General features: G+C 54.8%; 1 protein-coding gene across 1 annotated transcript; it reads left to right on the top strand.

Moving 5' to 3' along the window:
• Nucleotides 1–3240: 3240 nt before the first annotated feature.
• DUOXA1 (dual oxidase maturation factor 1) lies at nt 3241–14254 on the top strand. Its single transcript, XM_067556035.1, has 6 exons — nt 3241–3387; nt 5629–5686; nt 10379–10513; nt 10707–10920; nt 12354–12568; nt 14003–14254. The coding sequence occupies exons 1-6, from the start codon at nt 3241–3243 to the stop codon at nt 14227–14229; spliced, it is 996 nt and encodes a 331-aa protein (XP_067412136.1). The 3' UTR covers nt 14230–14254.
• The last annotated feature ends 987 nt before the right edge of the window (nt 14255–15241 follow it).

Here is a 15241-nt window from a genome sequence, read left to right as displayed (position 1 = left end):
AAGTGTCAGCCCAGCAGAGACCAGCAACCCAGGAGGCTGAGGCGCGAATCCAGGTCAGGCTGGCCATTGGTAGTCTAACTGTCCATTGACTGCGGACTAAGGAGCATCTAGGGGCGAAGACCATGTTAGAAACCCTCTGTTTACTCTGGTTTGGGTTTAAGCTGGTCACCGATTACAGTTCTGCGTCACCCCTGCTGTCTGCCTAGGCAGGTGCTGGGACGGAGCAGGGTGATTTGGGCCTGTTATAAGTGTTGGGAGTGGGGGGTGTAAGGTATTGTTGCTTTTTTATTATTCTAGTTACTCTGGCTTTTTCCACGTCCCTTATCCTTTGTTCCCTGTACCTAATGAGTTTCCCCATGTTGGTGGTATCGTTACTTTGGGGGTTGTGGTCATGATTTTATTCCTTGTGTACTGGACTACGCTCCTTTTGGTAGGAAACGTTTTCCCAAGGGACAGCGTACCTTGTGTCCTGTGCATTGCGAAGGGTCCCCCTGGGATGGAGGCACCAGGCGCCAAGACACTGAACGCAGGACTCATGCCCCTAAAGTGAGAGGGGAGAAGTTGCTCCAAGCAGCAGGCACCAGGGAGAAGGCTTAAGCCATGCCAGGGGGTCGGGGTTACGCTGGTGCAACTTCCCTGCTGGAGTGGAAGTGGGCAGAGCAGGGAATCATGAATCAGGCACCTAAAATCATGAGATTCTGAAAAATTTAAAACATTCAAAAATTCTTCATGCTGGGGTCTTTTTGACTGCCTTCTAGTTTCTGAGCCTTGGTGATGGTTTCCAGCTTTCCTCCACAACCAGCGGGGCTATTTATTTTCCCCATTAAAAACTGAGATTCTCATGACTCCAGGAGCTGGGGGCTTAAGCATAACAACACTTGTCATGAGGCTCATAATACAGTCATGAGAGTGGGCAGCCTGGCTGCATGCCAAGTTTGGGAACTTGTTTCATCTGCTCTGAGTGGTTGTCCTGTGACACCCCATCTGCACCCCTGGCATGTCATGGGTTTTCCTGCCGAACGGTGCAAATTACTGTGCAGCCCCACTCACTCCTGTGCTCTCACCAGCTCACCCCAGCACCAGACTCGGATCTCAGATATTCAGAGCTGAGCCCGGGATGACCCCAGTGCGCGAGGCCGTTGGAAGTGAGAACAGGACCGGCCCAATGGGTAACATGCAGCCCGGGGGCCTTGGCAGCCCAGATTGCCTCACTGACGCAGTGCTTGATCGACACCTGTTCTGCACACCCCCGCCTTGGGTTTAGGGATGGAGCCTGTCCTGGGGAGGGTCAGAGAGGAGTTCAGCTGCCCCCGAATGGACTCCCTGGGGTGGGCTCATTGAAAAAGGCAACTGGAGCTTTTATCCCCCCAGCTTTTAGCTTGACTGAAACAAAACCACAAGCTGGCTCAGAATCCCCCAGTGCATCCAAAAGGGCCAGCAGGGGCGGGGTGGAGAGTTTGGAACGTGCCTCTCCCCTGCGCCCTTCCAGCACAGCAGGGGAGCTCACCCCCGCAGCAGGCGTGGAGGAGGTCGTGTCTGCGGCTCTGCCGCCTCCTGTCTGCGCCGGTGGGGCTTGGAGTGAGTGTGGGTAAGTGCAGCAGCAGGAAGGTGCTGCTCAGGTGTGGGTGGGGCTGGTGCTTCCCCGAAACACTCGGGCAACCTGCTGTGGTAGGAGTGCAGGAGGCGTAGGCCACAGGGAGAAGCACAGCCAGGACACGCAGACCTGGCCTGCTGCCCATGGCCCAGGGAGTTCCTATATAAAGGGAGAGAGAGCCAGTGCTCGGCAGCTCAGCCGGCCGTTCTGGGAGCAGCAGAGACGGGTAAGATGGCGTGCGTCCCTCCTGCCTCGGTACCGCGTCCCCAGACACAGCCAGGCCTGACAGGCGGGGGGACGTGGGCATTTCTGCAGGCGGAGCGGAGCCTCTGGCCATGGGCAGTACGCGCTTCGCTGCCGCGGTGATAGGGGCTGCTCTGGACATGGGTTCTTGGGGGGGGCGGGGAGCTGCAGCCCTGCTTCTCCGGGGCCATAGGCAGCTGAGCAGGTGCCTCTGCCATGATCAAGCTCATTGTCCATGAGACACAGGAGACACTCCAGTCTCCTGAGCTGTGGGGCAGAGGGTCACTCACTGCACCCCAGAGCCACCCGCCTCCTCTCAGCACAGCCGCAGGGAAGGGGCAGGGTGGGCTCGGCGACAAACAGTGCAAGCAAAAGGGCCCCTCACCTGGAGCCTGGATCGGTCGGTGCCTGGGGAGCTCACCCCCGGGGGGCTGAGCAGTGTAATGCATTCTATCACGCTGGCCTGCTTGGAGGCGCCCTCAGTAGCTCCCCGTGTCCTTTCTCTGAACTGCCCGTAGCTCTGAGAGCCCTGTGTTCCCCCCCTCCCCAGCCCCTTTGTGCTCATGGCTGAGCCAGGCAGGGCATTTGCCCTGGCACTGCTCCAGACCCCAGTGAAGTACACTTGCCTCTCCCCTGCGTGTGCCCGCCCTGCACAAGGCCCCAGCCTCCTTTGCCAGTGCATGCCAGGTGAGCCGATTTCCCTGCGGAGGAGGCAGTAGATGGTTCAGACGTGCGAAGAGGCTGTGAGGGAGTTCTGCAGCGTAGCGCCAAGTCCTTGGGGTTCAGGGCAGGCATAGTGAGGGAGGGGGGCAGCCATGAAGTATTTGTTCTCATGACTTATTAGTTTCCCTTTATTGACTGGAGGCACCTCCATCTGTGACTCATGGTGACTCACTGTCTGTCAGCTGTAAATCGGCGGCCTGGAGGGTGGGCAGATTTCTAGCATGCTCGATGCCCACACCTGGGCCAGATTTTCAGTAGAGCCCCATGCCCATATTCCCAGCCCACGATGCTGAGTTGTCCTGAGAAACTGGCCCATGAAGCAGCCAGAGCATCTGCGCCAAAGCCAGCCAGCCTGTCCCCTCCCATAGTTAGGTGCTTCCTGCCCTGCGCCGGGGCGTGGAGCGAGCATGGGTAACTGCAGCGGTGGGAAAGCACTGCTCAGGTGTGGGTGGGGCTGGAGCTTTCCCGCCACACTCCAGCAACCCAGTTGGGTGTGATGGGCCCAGGCTGTGCTGTGTGAGGGCTCAGAGCCGGGACAGTGGGTGTGTTTCCTCTTTTCCCCAGAGAGGAGGACAGGTGGGGATGTGCCCCAGCTGCGCGGGGAGGAATAGCCGGAAGCGTTCGTTTCACTCGCTGTGCGTGTTGTGTCTGTAGATCTCCTGCCTCGCCCAGGCATTGCAATGACCTTGTTCGATGGCTCCTTCCCTTTCTACCCGAACACCAGGACGTCCTTCCCCTTTAACGCAACCTGGGCCGTGATCATCTCCGTGTTCCTCACCATCCTGGCCACGTTCATTCTCATCCTGCCAGGAATCCGGGGCAAAGGGGTAAGGGCAGGGGGCCAGTGAGGGGGTGGGGGACACACAGCTGCCAAGCCTAGGCTAAAAGCGAGGGGAGCTGGCCCATCTCCTCCTGGCTGGTGCCCTGAGACCCCCCTCCCCCCCGGGTGTCTGGCACAGACTGAATGGCCATGATGGCACAGAACAGCTGATACTCTGTCTCTCGATGGGGGAAACCCTCCAGGAGCAGAGGCTATTGAACTCACGTGCTGGGGAGGCGCGTGGGGGGCTGCGGGTTGAGTGAGCAGCAATCGGGCCACTAGAATAACCCACTGAAGTGCAGAGTAGGTGGTGGGCCCTTTCCTCCCCCACCCCTGGAGAGACAGAGACATGCTCAGTGTGTATGAGACACCAGGCGGACATGTCACTCCCCTAGGAACCAAGTCGGCAGCACGGAGGGGGCCAGCCTGGGCGAGGCCACTGGGTCAGAAGCCTGCTTTTGTGGGTAGGGCCTGGGACATTTAATTGTCTAGAGTCCTGGCGCTGGCTGTGAACTCCATGTCTGGCCCCCATCTCGTGGAGGTCTGGACCCACTGCCGGGCTCGAGCACCCTGAAGTGCAGTGGCGTACCATGGGTCTACCATGCCCAGGGGGCCAATGCTTGCATTTGTGCCCCCTCCCTATCAGAGGCAGTGACAGTGCCCCGCGGGGGGTGGGGGGTCTGTGAGCCTGTTTTCTGCTCTCCCCCCTCCCCTCACCCCCTGCTATAAGTGCAGCTGGGAGTGATGAGGACAGATGCCCCCAGGCCACCCGGCAGCAGGGGGGTGGACGTGACGGGTTCTTCCCCGGAGCCCTGCCACTGGGTTGGCTGCCTGGGCCCCGGTGCGGCTGGGTCCCTGCGGCTCCCTGGTGTCGTTAAACTTCCAAAGCTGGGCTGTCTGGGAGGCAAATCATCCCCTGAATGTGCCTGGGACAGCAGCCACCTCCCCCGCCTGAGCAGCCCTGTGTCTGCTGGTGTCCCAAGGAGCTTGCACCTGCCTTTCTAACGTGCCAGCGTGTGCAGGTGAGCGGCAGATCAGGGTGAAATCGGCAGCATCTTCAGCAGCTTTTCCCTGTGGGGAAGCGCCGCAGTGTCTCATGAGAGTTGCAGTTTCCTGCCCATCTCAGTTTGTTTCAGACTCTGCTGCTCATAGACTCATAGACTGTAAGGTCAGAAGGGACCAATGTGATCATCTACTCTGCCTGCCTGCACAACGCAGGCCACAGAACTTCACCCACCTACTCCTGTAATAGACCCCTGACCTATGACTGAGCTATTGAAGTCCTCAAATCATGATTTAAAGACTTTAGGTACAGAAAATCCACCAGCAAGTGAGCCGTGCCCTATGCTACAGAGGAAGGTGAAAAAACCCCAGAGCTTTTGCCAATCTGCCCTGGGGAAAAATTCCTTCCCAACCTCAGATATGGTGATCAGTTAAACCCTGAGCATGTGGGCAAGACTCACATGCTGGAAAGAATTCTCTGTAGTAACTCAGAACCCACCCCATGTAACACCCCTTCACAGGCCATTGGCATATCTACCACCAGTAGTCAAAGATCAGTCAATTGCCAGACTAGGCTGTCCCATCGTACCATCCCCTCCATAAACTTATCAAGCTCAGTTTTGAAGCCAGCTGGGTTTTTGCCCCCACTGCTCCCCTTGGAAGGCTGTTCCAGAACTTCACACCTCTGATGGTTAGAAACCTGCATCTAATTTCAAGTCTAAACTTCCTGATGGCCAGTTTATATCCATTTTATATCTGCTGCTTTATATATGCAGCATCCCGGTGGCTCAAGGACCTGACCAGACATCCTGATATTGTCAGGACCTTCTGATATTAGGGGCTTTGTCTTATAAATACAACTATTCCCCGCTCCCAACCCTGAAAAAAAGTCTTGATTTTTCTCACTTGCTCTCTGGTCACCACACTCAGAAGAGGGGCAAATTCTAAAATGTGGCGATTCGTTTCGGATTGACATGTCTAACTGAACGCGTTTGTTTCGATTGTCCCAATGGAAAATCCCTCTGAATTCGAGCTTTTCCTGCAGAAAGCTGTGATTTAAATGAAGCCATTTCCTGAAGGGGAAAAATGTCTGGATCAGAAATTTCTGGCCAGCCCTGGCCTGTGGGAACCATGAGCTAAACAGAACTTCTCCGGTTCTGGCCTCATGTACCGCTTACCCCGGTTGAGTTCACAGCCCGGAGAGGGGCGCATGGCTAGATCCTGATCTGTCTTGTCCTCCTCACAGAGGTTCTTCTGGCTCCTGCGAGTGGTCACCAGCCTTTTCATTGGAGCAGTGATTCTCAGTGAGTATTTGCTGCCACGTTCCGGGTTCCCCATAGTCGTTTGCCCCGTCAGGCAGGGAGGCTGGGAAATAGCTAGAAAACTGCCTCGTAGAGAGGGGAGGAAGAGCAAAGGTTCATGAAGAGCAGGGAAGGCGGGGGGGAGGGTGCCATCGAATACTCCATGGGGAAAGAAGGAGAAGATGCGTTTCCATTTTTGACTAATGTTCTGGGGCGTTGGCTCCAGCAGAACAATTAGCGAGCAGAGGAATGGCTGACCCAGGTAGGATAAATTATTTGCAACAAGTCATTCAGGCAGCAATCCTCTGGGGACTGATAGTAAGAGGCAGGGGTCACCTCCAGGGCACTGACACAAAGCCCCCACTGCCGTCTGCTGGGTGGCCCTCGTCGTGAATGTGTCTGCATCCCAAGCATTAGACCCTCGGCTGGACCCTTTGTTGCATCTCGGCAGAGAGGCCTGGGCTGAATAGGTGTGCCATGAACTACTGCCTCCTCCTAAACGCCCTCTTTCCCGGGCAGAGTTGTGGGGCGAGGGTTGTGGAAGGAGGCACGGCTGCCACTGTCTATGTGGAGTCTGATCTGTGGATACCGAGGGCATTTCAGTCCCTCCGGCTGTCCATCCAGCCCTTTCCCTTGGTGCTCAGTAGGAATGCAGGACTGCAATGCCCTGGTTTTCCAGTAGCACAGTACCATCAGCCTAGCAGCAGCAGGGAATTGGCAGCTCTCAGAGGAGAGGCCTCTGACATTCAGTGAGTGGAGATGTTGGAGCCATGGTACAGGATGGGTATTTCTGCAATGGGTGTGAGCGTAACGTGGGGACGGGGGGATACTCAGGCAATATTCAGCATAAATAGATACTCCCCTTCCTCCCGTATCTCAGCTTACCTCTTTGCTGAAGCACAGGCCAAAGTTCTGCCTTTTTGGAAAAACATTGCACAGAGTTAACCTGCCGGGCTAGTGTATGTAAAGCCCTGATAAATGGATACTAACAATTCCCAGTCAGTTTCAAACAAAGAAAACCAGACACTCTCTTAGTAAAACAACCATTTAATGCACCCAAAAGAACATACTGTAAATAGTATAAAATATTGTAGGTAGTGTTTGGAATAGTAGAGATAGCTTTAAACAAAAGCTATCAGACAGCACATCTACTGCTCTTCCTTATACAGACTCTCCCCCTTTTGTTTGTGTTAGAAGCAGGACCCAATCCCATATCTTCATGTTTGCCCCCCAAAGGGTGAGTTATTGACCTCTGATGCTGCCATTTCTAAAGCATTTCTTGACATTTAGGTATCACCATTTTGCCTTCCTCTGAGAAAGCAAAGAATACAATTGCAACAGAGGACGTCTAATGAATACTGTAAGGCAGTGCAGGGCCCTGCTTTGTACATCCAGCTTAAAGTCACTTCTGAACTTTTGATTTGCTCTCTGACAATTTAATGGATTTAGTAGATTCACAGATTTTAAGGCCAGAAGGGACCACTGTCTTCTAGTCTGACCTCCTGTAAAACACAAGCCATAGAATGTCCCCCAAATAATTCCCAGTGCAGACCTTTTAGATCAGCGGTGCCCAACCCGCGGCCCATGGGACAATAGTGGCCCATGGGGTCTTTCAGGGTGACCCGCAGCTCCCCTCCCGCTGGTGCGTTGCCGGTGCAGGCTCCTTGCTGCAGCTCTCTAACTGCAGCAGGGAGCACAGCAAAGTGCTCTGCCTGGGTCCCTAGGCGTTGGGGTCCCTGCTGGAGCCAGAGGGAGGGGAGCACTGATCTCCTGTCCCCCAGGCTGCAGAAGGGAGTCACTGCCTAGGGACCCAGGTGGAGCGCACAGTTTCCCCGCTGCAGCCAGAGGGATGGGAGATCCTCCTCACTGAACTCCTTCCCTCTGGCTGCAGTGGGGGGAGAGGTGAGGGGGGACGCGGGTGCTGCTGGCAGAGTCCGGTGGTCCTTCAGGGTTGTAAAAATTATATTTGTGGCCCTCGAGCCAAAAAGGTTGGGAACCGCTGTTTTAGATAAACATCCCATCTTGATTTTAAAACCGTCAGTGACGGACAATCCACCACAACCTGAGTAACTTGTTGTAATGATTAATTACTCTCACCATTAAAAATGTACACCTTCTTTCCAGTCTGAACTTGTCTAGCTTCAATTTCCAGCCACTGGAGCGTGTTAGACCTTTCTCTGCTCAGTTGAAGAGCCGATTATTAAATATTTGTTCCTTGTGTAAATACTTATAAACTGTAATCAAGTTACCCCTTAGCCTTCTCTTTGATAAAATAAATAGATTGGGCTCTTGGAGTCTATCATTATAAGACAGGCTTTCTAATCCTTTAATCATTCTTGTGGCAGTTCTCTGAACCCTCTCTAATTTATCAACATCCTTCTTGAAGTGTGGGCACCAGAACTGGATACAATATTCCAGCAGCCAGATGCACCATTTCCAAATGTAGATGGAAAATTACCTTTCTGTTCCTACTAGAGTCCCCTGTTCATGCATCCCAGGATCCCATTGGCTCTTTTGGCCACAGCATCACACTGACAGCTCATGTTTTGCTGATTATCCTTCATGACCCCCAAATCTGTTTCAGAGTCACTGCTTCCTGGGATAGACACCCCCCCCCCATCTTGTATGTAAGGCTGGCATTCTTTGTTCCTAGATGTATACATTTACATTTAGCCATACTCAAATGCATATTGTTTGCTTGTGCCCAGTTTACCAAGCAAGCTAGCTTTCCCTGCATCACTCCCCCATGCAATAACAGTGTTAAACATGGCACTTTCATATAACGAAGAATTATCATTGTACCAAAGAAGCTTAGTGAGTGCAGTTTTATAACCATCTTAGAGCCGTATTTCAGTATATTTCTATATCTCTTTCAAACAAGCCACCTTTCCAAATGTGAAGCATATATAAGTTCCCTTTGAGAGACATACACTTTAAAAGTGGGGATTTTAATAGCATGCTTTTAAAAATATGTAGTGATCTTTAAGACTGGAGGTAGAATACAGCGCATCTGGCTTCTTCTGTAATTCTGACTGATCAGCAGCAAGACAAGGTGGGTGGTCCAAGTTTATTAGACCAGCTTCTGTTGGTGAGAGAGACAAGCTTTTGAGCTAGCTACACAGAGCTCTTCTTCAGGCCTGGGAAAGGGTCTCAGCGTGTCACAGCTAAAAACAAGGTGAAACCGAGTGTTTAGCATAAGTAGTTAACACATTTTGTAAGACACAATTCAAGGTGAAGTGGTCAGCTAACACCTCTGCAGTCATAAGACAAAAACGAGAAGTTAATGGATTATAGATTATTGTAAATCCAGTGTCTTTATTCAAGCAGTTTGGAATATCATCACAGGAAGAGAGCGAGAAACATCAAGGGTGTAACTGTCAGGAAAGCCATCCACAAGAGCTTGTTTGAGCAAAGGAAGTTTTAGTGAATGCTTGTTAAGGATAGCATTTATTTTAATTTTGAATGAAACATTAAGATCTAAAGGCCCCTCTCTTCAGCAGAGGCCATCTCCCTCCAGTGAAGAAGGCAGTTATTTTGATTGCAAACAGTCACTCCGACCAATTAAACAAATAAAAGTAGGGCTAGATTTTCTGATGTGACTAGTAACAATGCATGCCCTGCGTGACACAAGAGAGACGGAGTTGATTTGCAGAGGACAGGTGCCCAGCAACCTCTGGAATGCCAGCCCTTTTGAGTGGGCTGAAGTTGGACACCCAGAAACAAGGCCTGCCCCAAAACTTCTGGAAGTTTCTACCACTGTCTTTAATGTTTAGTCCCGGGGCCGGGCGCGCAGGATTTGATCCTACGTGCGCCAAAGTTGGGAGCAGGGAACAGGGCACTGTCGCAGAGCTGTGTACTGTACCTCGCAAAGTAAATCAACCCTTCACGGGGTGGTTGCCAGCACTCACCCCCCTGCATGGGGCCGACAGGCTCCTTTGCCCTGCCTTGTGGAACAGGTTATTCACACGGGGGCCGGAAAGTGAAATCCAGCCCACAGGTGAGCTGGGGTCGGGCATGTGTCATTCAGGCTGCCCAGCAATGCTCTGGGGCTCACGGGCACTACAGAGGCCAGCTGGCTTTTGCACGTGCTCACCCGAAGCCCTGTTCCCCTCAGATTCCAGTGCCCCATACAAAAACCCTCCCCTCAAATTCCACTGCCCCTACAAGCAGCCCCCTCCCCCCATGCCCACACACAGCCCAGTGCCCTCCCCCAGCCTAGCTACCCCCAGGCTGCACCCGGCCTGCTCTGTGCTGAGGGGGGGGGGGACCAGGCGCCTTTGCCCTGAGTGAAGCCGCTTCCCTCACCAGGCGCCACCACGGATGGCGCGTCTTCAGCCGAGACTGGAGGCTCTCTGTGCTGAGGCCGGGGCAGGCAGAACGCGCTGCGTTTTCCGGGCGGCCAAGCTGGACAGGCTCATGGGGAATCCCTCTGACGTGGGGCTGCCCCGTGCTGCCCCTGCAGTCGTGCTGTGGACCATGTCCAGCTGGAGGGCTGTTCCTGCCTGCCCGCCGCTGGGGGCTACGTGGGGAAGTTAGAAGGCAGCCCCACGTGAGAGTGATATCCATGCGCACCCCATCATGTACAGCGCTTGGCTGCTGCCGGGGGGACGAGGAGATTGCCATTAGCTATTTGTACACAGTCAATGGCTGGTCCAAGAGCACAGAGGCCACGTCTAATCACAGCCGCCTTCACAGGTGTTAACTTCTCCAGGGACTGGGAGACCGGCCGGGTGACAGCGAACACCCCCTACAAATCCTTCAGCCGCGCCGTGGTGAACGCAGACGTTGGCCTGCACATCGGCCTGGAGGGGATCAACGTCACACTCCTCGGTGAGTCCTGTCTTCCAGTCAAGAGCGAGGGATGGGGAGACAATGGGGTTGGCAGGACGGAGGGGCAGTGAACTCAGCAATAGCCCCTTGCCCTTGGTGAATGACCAGCTATTCCCAGGCTCCCAGCTCCCCTTCCCCATCTTCTCGGTCTCCTTGATCTGCCGCTGAACAGAAAAGTTCCTCTTTCCTGCAGGGAACCCAGTGAATCAAATCAACGAAACCATCAACTACAACGAGCACTTTGCCTGGCACTTGGGAGCAGACTACGCCCAAATCTATGCCGAGGGCCTGGCCAAGGGGCTGCCCAGCCCCATCCTGTATGTGGCAGAGAAGTTCAGCCGGCACAGCCCTTGTGGCATGTACAGCCAGTACAGGATCTCCGGCCACTACACCTCCATCACTCTATGGTAAGGCCCAGCGAGACGCCACACCTTGGAGAACCGGCCGGGAGGGGAGGGGCTCCTCTCTGGTGGAAGGTCAGAGAGCTGCAGTGGCTTCCTAAGATGCACAGCGTGGCTCAGTGTAGCATCATAACAGGACTGATTTCACTGTCCATAAACCGTCCTTAGGAAATGACTGTCCAAGGCTCGAATAGCAGCTGACAGATCATCCCCGTGATGAGCTGTCTGCAGAGTCATTGAGACGCTCTTAATGATGCGCTAAGGTTCACTTAGCTGGGCTCCTGGCCTGCTGCCATGCTACCTCAGAAGCTAAGCAAGGCCAGGCCTTGGATGGCAGGAACCCCTGCTACATGCTCCAGAACTTGGCCTTGGTGGTTCTGTAGCTGGTGCTCTTCCTCCTCAGTCAGTGACGATTCAATGCATCACACAGGGGATTGGCGGAGGTACCACTCCCAGAGGAGACACAGCCACGGCACAGGCCACCCAGGGTCAGTAAAGGTCACATGGCATTTTTGCAGAACTAGGGATGTTAGCCTCCATCCCAGCCAAACTCCACCTCAGGTAATTGCATTCTGCCTCCCTAAAGCCCTCCTGCAGCGGGGTACCATGTTCTTTCTCGCTTCCTCTCCCAGACTGCAGTTTCCGTCTTGCTTTAGAACGAGGGGCTCTATTGATTCCAGGCCATGGCCCAAGGTGCATTTCTGAATATTCAGAGCACCCCCCCCCGGCAAGGCCACTGTGCGGGGCCAATGTGTCCCTTGATAAGGCAGTCTGGCCTGGGTAGTTAGGAAATTCTTCTGCGTGCGCATGTCCCATGGATCCCAGGGCCCCTCAGAGGGAGCTGTTCCCCTCGGTGAGAAGCGGCGCGTCCTCGCGTGGCCTGTGATTGCTGGGACCCCTGGGCTCACAGAAGCAGCCTTGCACAGTGGATGGGAATCCTTCGGAGAGCACCAGCTGCAGCCCCCGGCCCAACTCTCACTGTACGCCATCGCCAAAATCTTCTGTCCAGGCCCAGTCCTCCCTGTTGCTGAGGAGAAGACAGTTCCCAGGGCAGGTGTGTCAAGCCAGGCTCCTCTAACAACGTCATCCTTGGCACTCAGTGGCATTTCGCCAGGGTGAGCTCAGCCTGAAGTGCCCCTGGGGCAAGGTGGGAGGTTGGGGTCAGAGCAGATGCTGTGGGATCCGTGGGTCTGGCTGTCTGCAGCCCCTGCACCTTGGGCGGTCACTTATACCAGTGCAAAGCGGGCGTAACCTGCCGCCGTTGTGCTCTGCACAGTCACCATCCTCACTTTGCACCCGCGTGAACGACGACACCAGGTGCGGGTGACGAGAGCGCCGCCCCCTCGTGTTTGGAGAGCAGGTCTCGGGAGCAGCCCAGAGCCGGTCAGGATAAAAGCGAGGGGGCAGCCTCTCGCTTCAGCCCCGCTGTTCTCGCGCAGGTTGGCTTTCTGCACGTGGCTCATTTCCAACATGCTCTTCGCCATGCCTGTCCTACTGTACGGGGGCTACATGATCCTGCTCACAGCAGTGCTGATGATCTGCTCGCTGCTCTTCTTCTCCATCCCGAGGAACTCCCCCATGTGCGCCATCCAGTTCGGTCCGGCCTCCTTGCAGACAGTCTATGGGGAATCCTTCTGGCTCACGCTAGCAACAGGTCAGTCGACAACTCCTCTGAGTGAACTGGGGTTCTCCTTTTCTCCAGGGCTGCTGTGTGATGCAGAAACACAGAGAAGGAGAGAGGTGGGACCCAAGGTCACCAACTCCCTGCCCGCCACACTTGGCCCCAGAGAACTGATGGGCTGGAATGTTTCCACCTGATTCCAGCAGGGCAAGCTGCCAAGACCTCTGCTAATAGCCCCTTGAGAAAGTTCTTTCCATACCCCACATGCAGCATTATGTCAGCCACGAGGACTGAGAAAGCCCTGGGCTGTGGTTCTGGAGAGATGGATCAGAACAACATTGAAGCCCAGGGGCCTGCTAGGGCCTTGGATCTGATTAAATGCCAGGTCAGACAAATTAGAGGTTTCTAATCAGACAGCAAATTTCTGCTTCCCCTCAAGGGTGGATAATCCCGTTTACCCGAATCCCTCCCCCTGTTGGGAGAACAGTGCAAGAGGAAAAGCACTGGAAATTCATGCCCATGCGAGAGTTAGTATATTTTCAAGGAAGGCATTCACCGATACAGCATGAGCGAGTGGCTAGAAGGTCTGGCATATTCAGCCCAGCTAACGTTTACCTTCGGGCAGTACAGCTGGGACTGGTTTCATACCTTTATTAAAGACATGGAAAAAGAACTGAGCAGTGAGGTAGCAAAATAGACAGATGACACACAACTATTTAGGAGAGTCAAGACTGGAGAAGAGGGTGTGGGACTTTAGACAGGGCTAACCAAGCCAGGTGATGGGGAGATCTGATGGCAGCTGGCATTCGGTGCTGCTGAATGTAATGTCATGCCCATTGGAAACAGCAGTTTTAGCTATTCAGACTCACCAGTGGGTTCTAAATGATCTGTAACTACTGAGGAAAGGGGCCGGGCTCCCCACAGACAGCTCAGTGATGTCCTGCTCAGTGTGCAGCAGGAGCAGGGATCTGAAAAGCAAACAAGATGTGAAGGCGCTCAAGGAAAGGGATGGATACTGCAGAGGATGTTCTGGGGGCATTGTATAAATCAGGTAGCAATCTGCATGGAACTTGGAGGGACCGGCAAAGCTGCAAGAGGGAAGAGGAGGCACCAGGCTGTCAGTCTGTGTGCGTATGGCTGGGATGCCAGCCCGTGTGAATAGGTCTCTCCATAGCAAGCTGGGTTAGCTTTCCAGGCACAGAGTCCTGTCGTGTCGTTACCCTGCACGTGAGACATGAAACAGGGAGGCCAGCGGCCCTGGGAGGCCATAGTCCATTCTGGTCACCCTGTTCCAAATCCTGGGCTGATTTGCACTGCGCCATCAGAGCAGCGTGGTGCCAGGGCCGGGGTAGTTGGCCAGGCAGTGCAGCCAAGCGCAGGGAGCCCTCTGGTGGCAGAGAGTCAGCATAGTGCTGGAAAGGATTAGAGCTGCATCCCGTAACTAGTCCCCCCCACGTTGCGTTGCAGGGCTGCTGTGCTTCCTGCTGGGGCTGGGTGTGATCGTCATGAATTCTGTGCAGCCCGAGAAGCTGAAGCTTGTCTTTAATCTGAGGGAGGAAGAGGAAGGGGGAAAGGAAGAGGAAGACGAGGGGCCTGCCGAGCGACCCCCGAGAGACAAAGCAAGCTCCTCTGAGCAGGACGTGCTCCTGGCGCCCCAGAGCGAGCATTGCAAAGTGACAGTCACCGCGCTGTAGGGAATCCCTGCTTGGTGCCCGCCATTCCCTGCCTGCCTGGGGGAGCTGAGCCGCGGCGGGGAGGTGTAGACCTGTGCTGGTGCCCGGGCTGCGTGAGGGAACTCTCATGGCCTGTGCACCATTAACTGCCCCCCCTCCCTGCCGCTCAGCTCTGCACAGCTGCATGAGGCACGTGGGCCTGGCCCGGACAGGCCCATCTAGCCTAGCATCCTGCCTCCAACACTGGCCAGCGCCGGATGCCTCGAGCACAGAGGTTTCCAGCCAGCCGCTCCCAGCCACGGGCAGCTCTTTCCCCTGAGTGGCCGTGGTTTGTGTAGGAGCCAGCCACGTGTGTGGACAGCTCTCACGTGCACTGCCTTGCGTGAGCCAAGCCTGATTTCCACTGGCCGCTGTGCTGCCCATTCCCTTGGCTTCCTGCGGTCCCGTTCAGTCTTGCCTAAGCTAAATAGCTGTTGCCACTGCTCCCCGCCTTTCCTAGCTCATTAGTGACTGTGTTAAACGGCACAGCCCTGGTACGCCGCCCTTGGGCAGCCACGCGAGCACTACCCAGCGTCGGGGGGATCGTACTCTGCGGCCACACGGCTTATTTAGCTGCTCTTTGCAAAGATGGCGTCACACAGCTCCCCTGGCACTGCAAGAAGTCCCCCATAGCTGTAATTCGCAGGATCCTCCCGCCTTCCAAGACAGGAGCTGATTTTAATGAGCTCTCTCTCTTAGCTGGATCCTGCCTAGTCTTGGTGATGGGCTGTTCTTTAATTTATCAGCTGGGTCCAGCACCTCCTCCTCTGAGACCTCAGTCTGACAGCACCTCGTCTTCACTATCAGAGAGGAGCAGGGCTGCGGTAGATATCTCCTCAACCTCCTCCATGCTGGAGAGTGATGCATTTAGCTTCCCCTCTGGATCTTTCTCCTCCCAGGGCGTCCTTGGGGTCCAGCAGACCTACTCATCCACTCAGGGGCTTCCAGCTCCCGAGATGCTTTGAGGATTTCTTGCGATTTGTTTTTGTGCCCA

This window comes from Emydura macquarii, unplaced genomic scaffold (assembly GCF_026122565.2).
Source record: "Emydura macquarii macquarii isolate MOO-44397 ecotype Brisbane River unplaced genomic scaffold, CSIRO-AGI_Emac_v2 contig_1644, whole genome shotgun sequence".
NCBI classification, from domain to species: domain Eukaryota; kingdom Metazoa; phylum Chordata; order Testudines; family Chelidae; genus Emydura; species Emydura macquarii.
The sequence above is the reverse complement of the archived record's forward strand: the minus strand, read 5'-3'. Positions and strand labels throughout refer to the sequence as shown.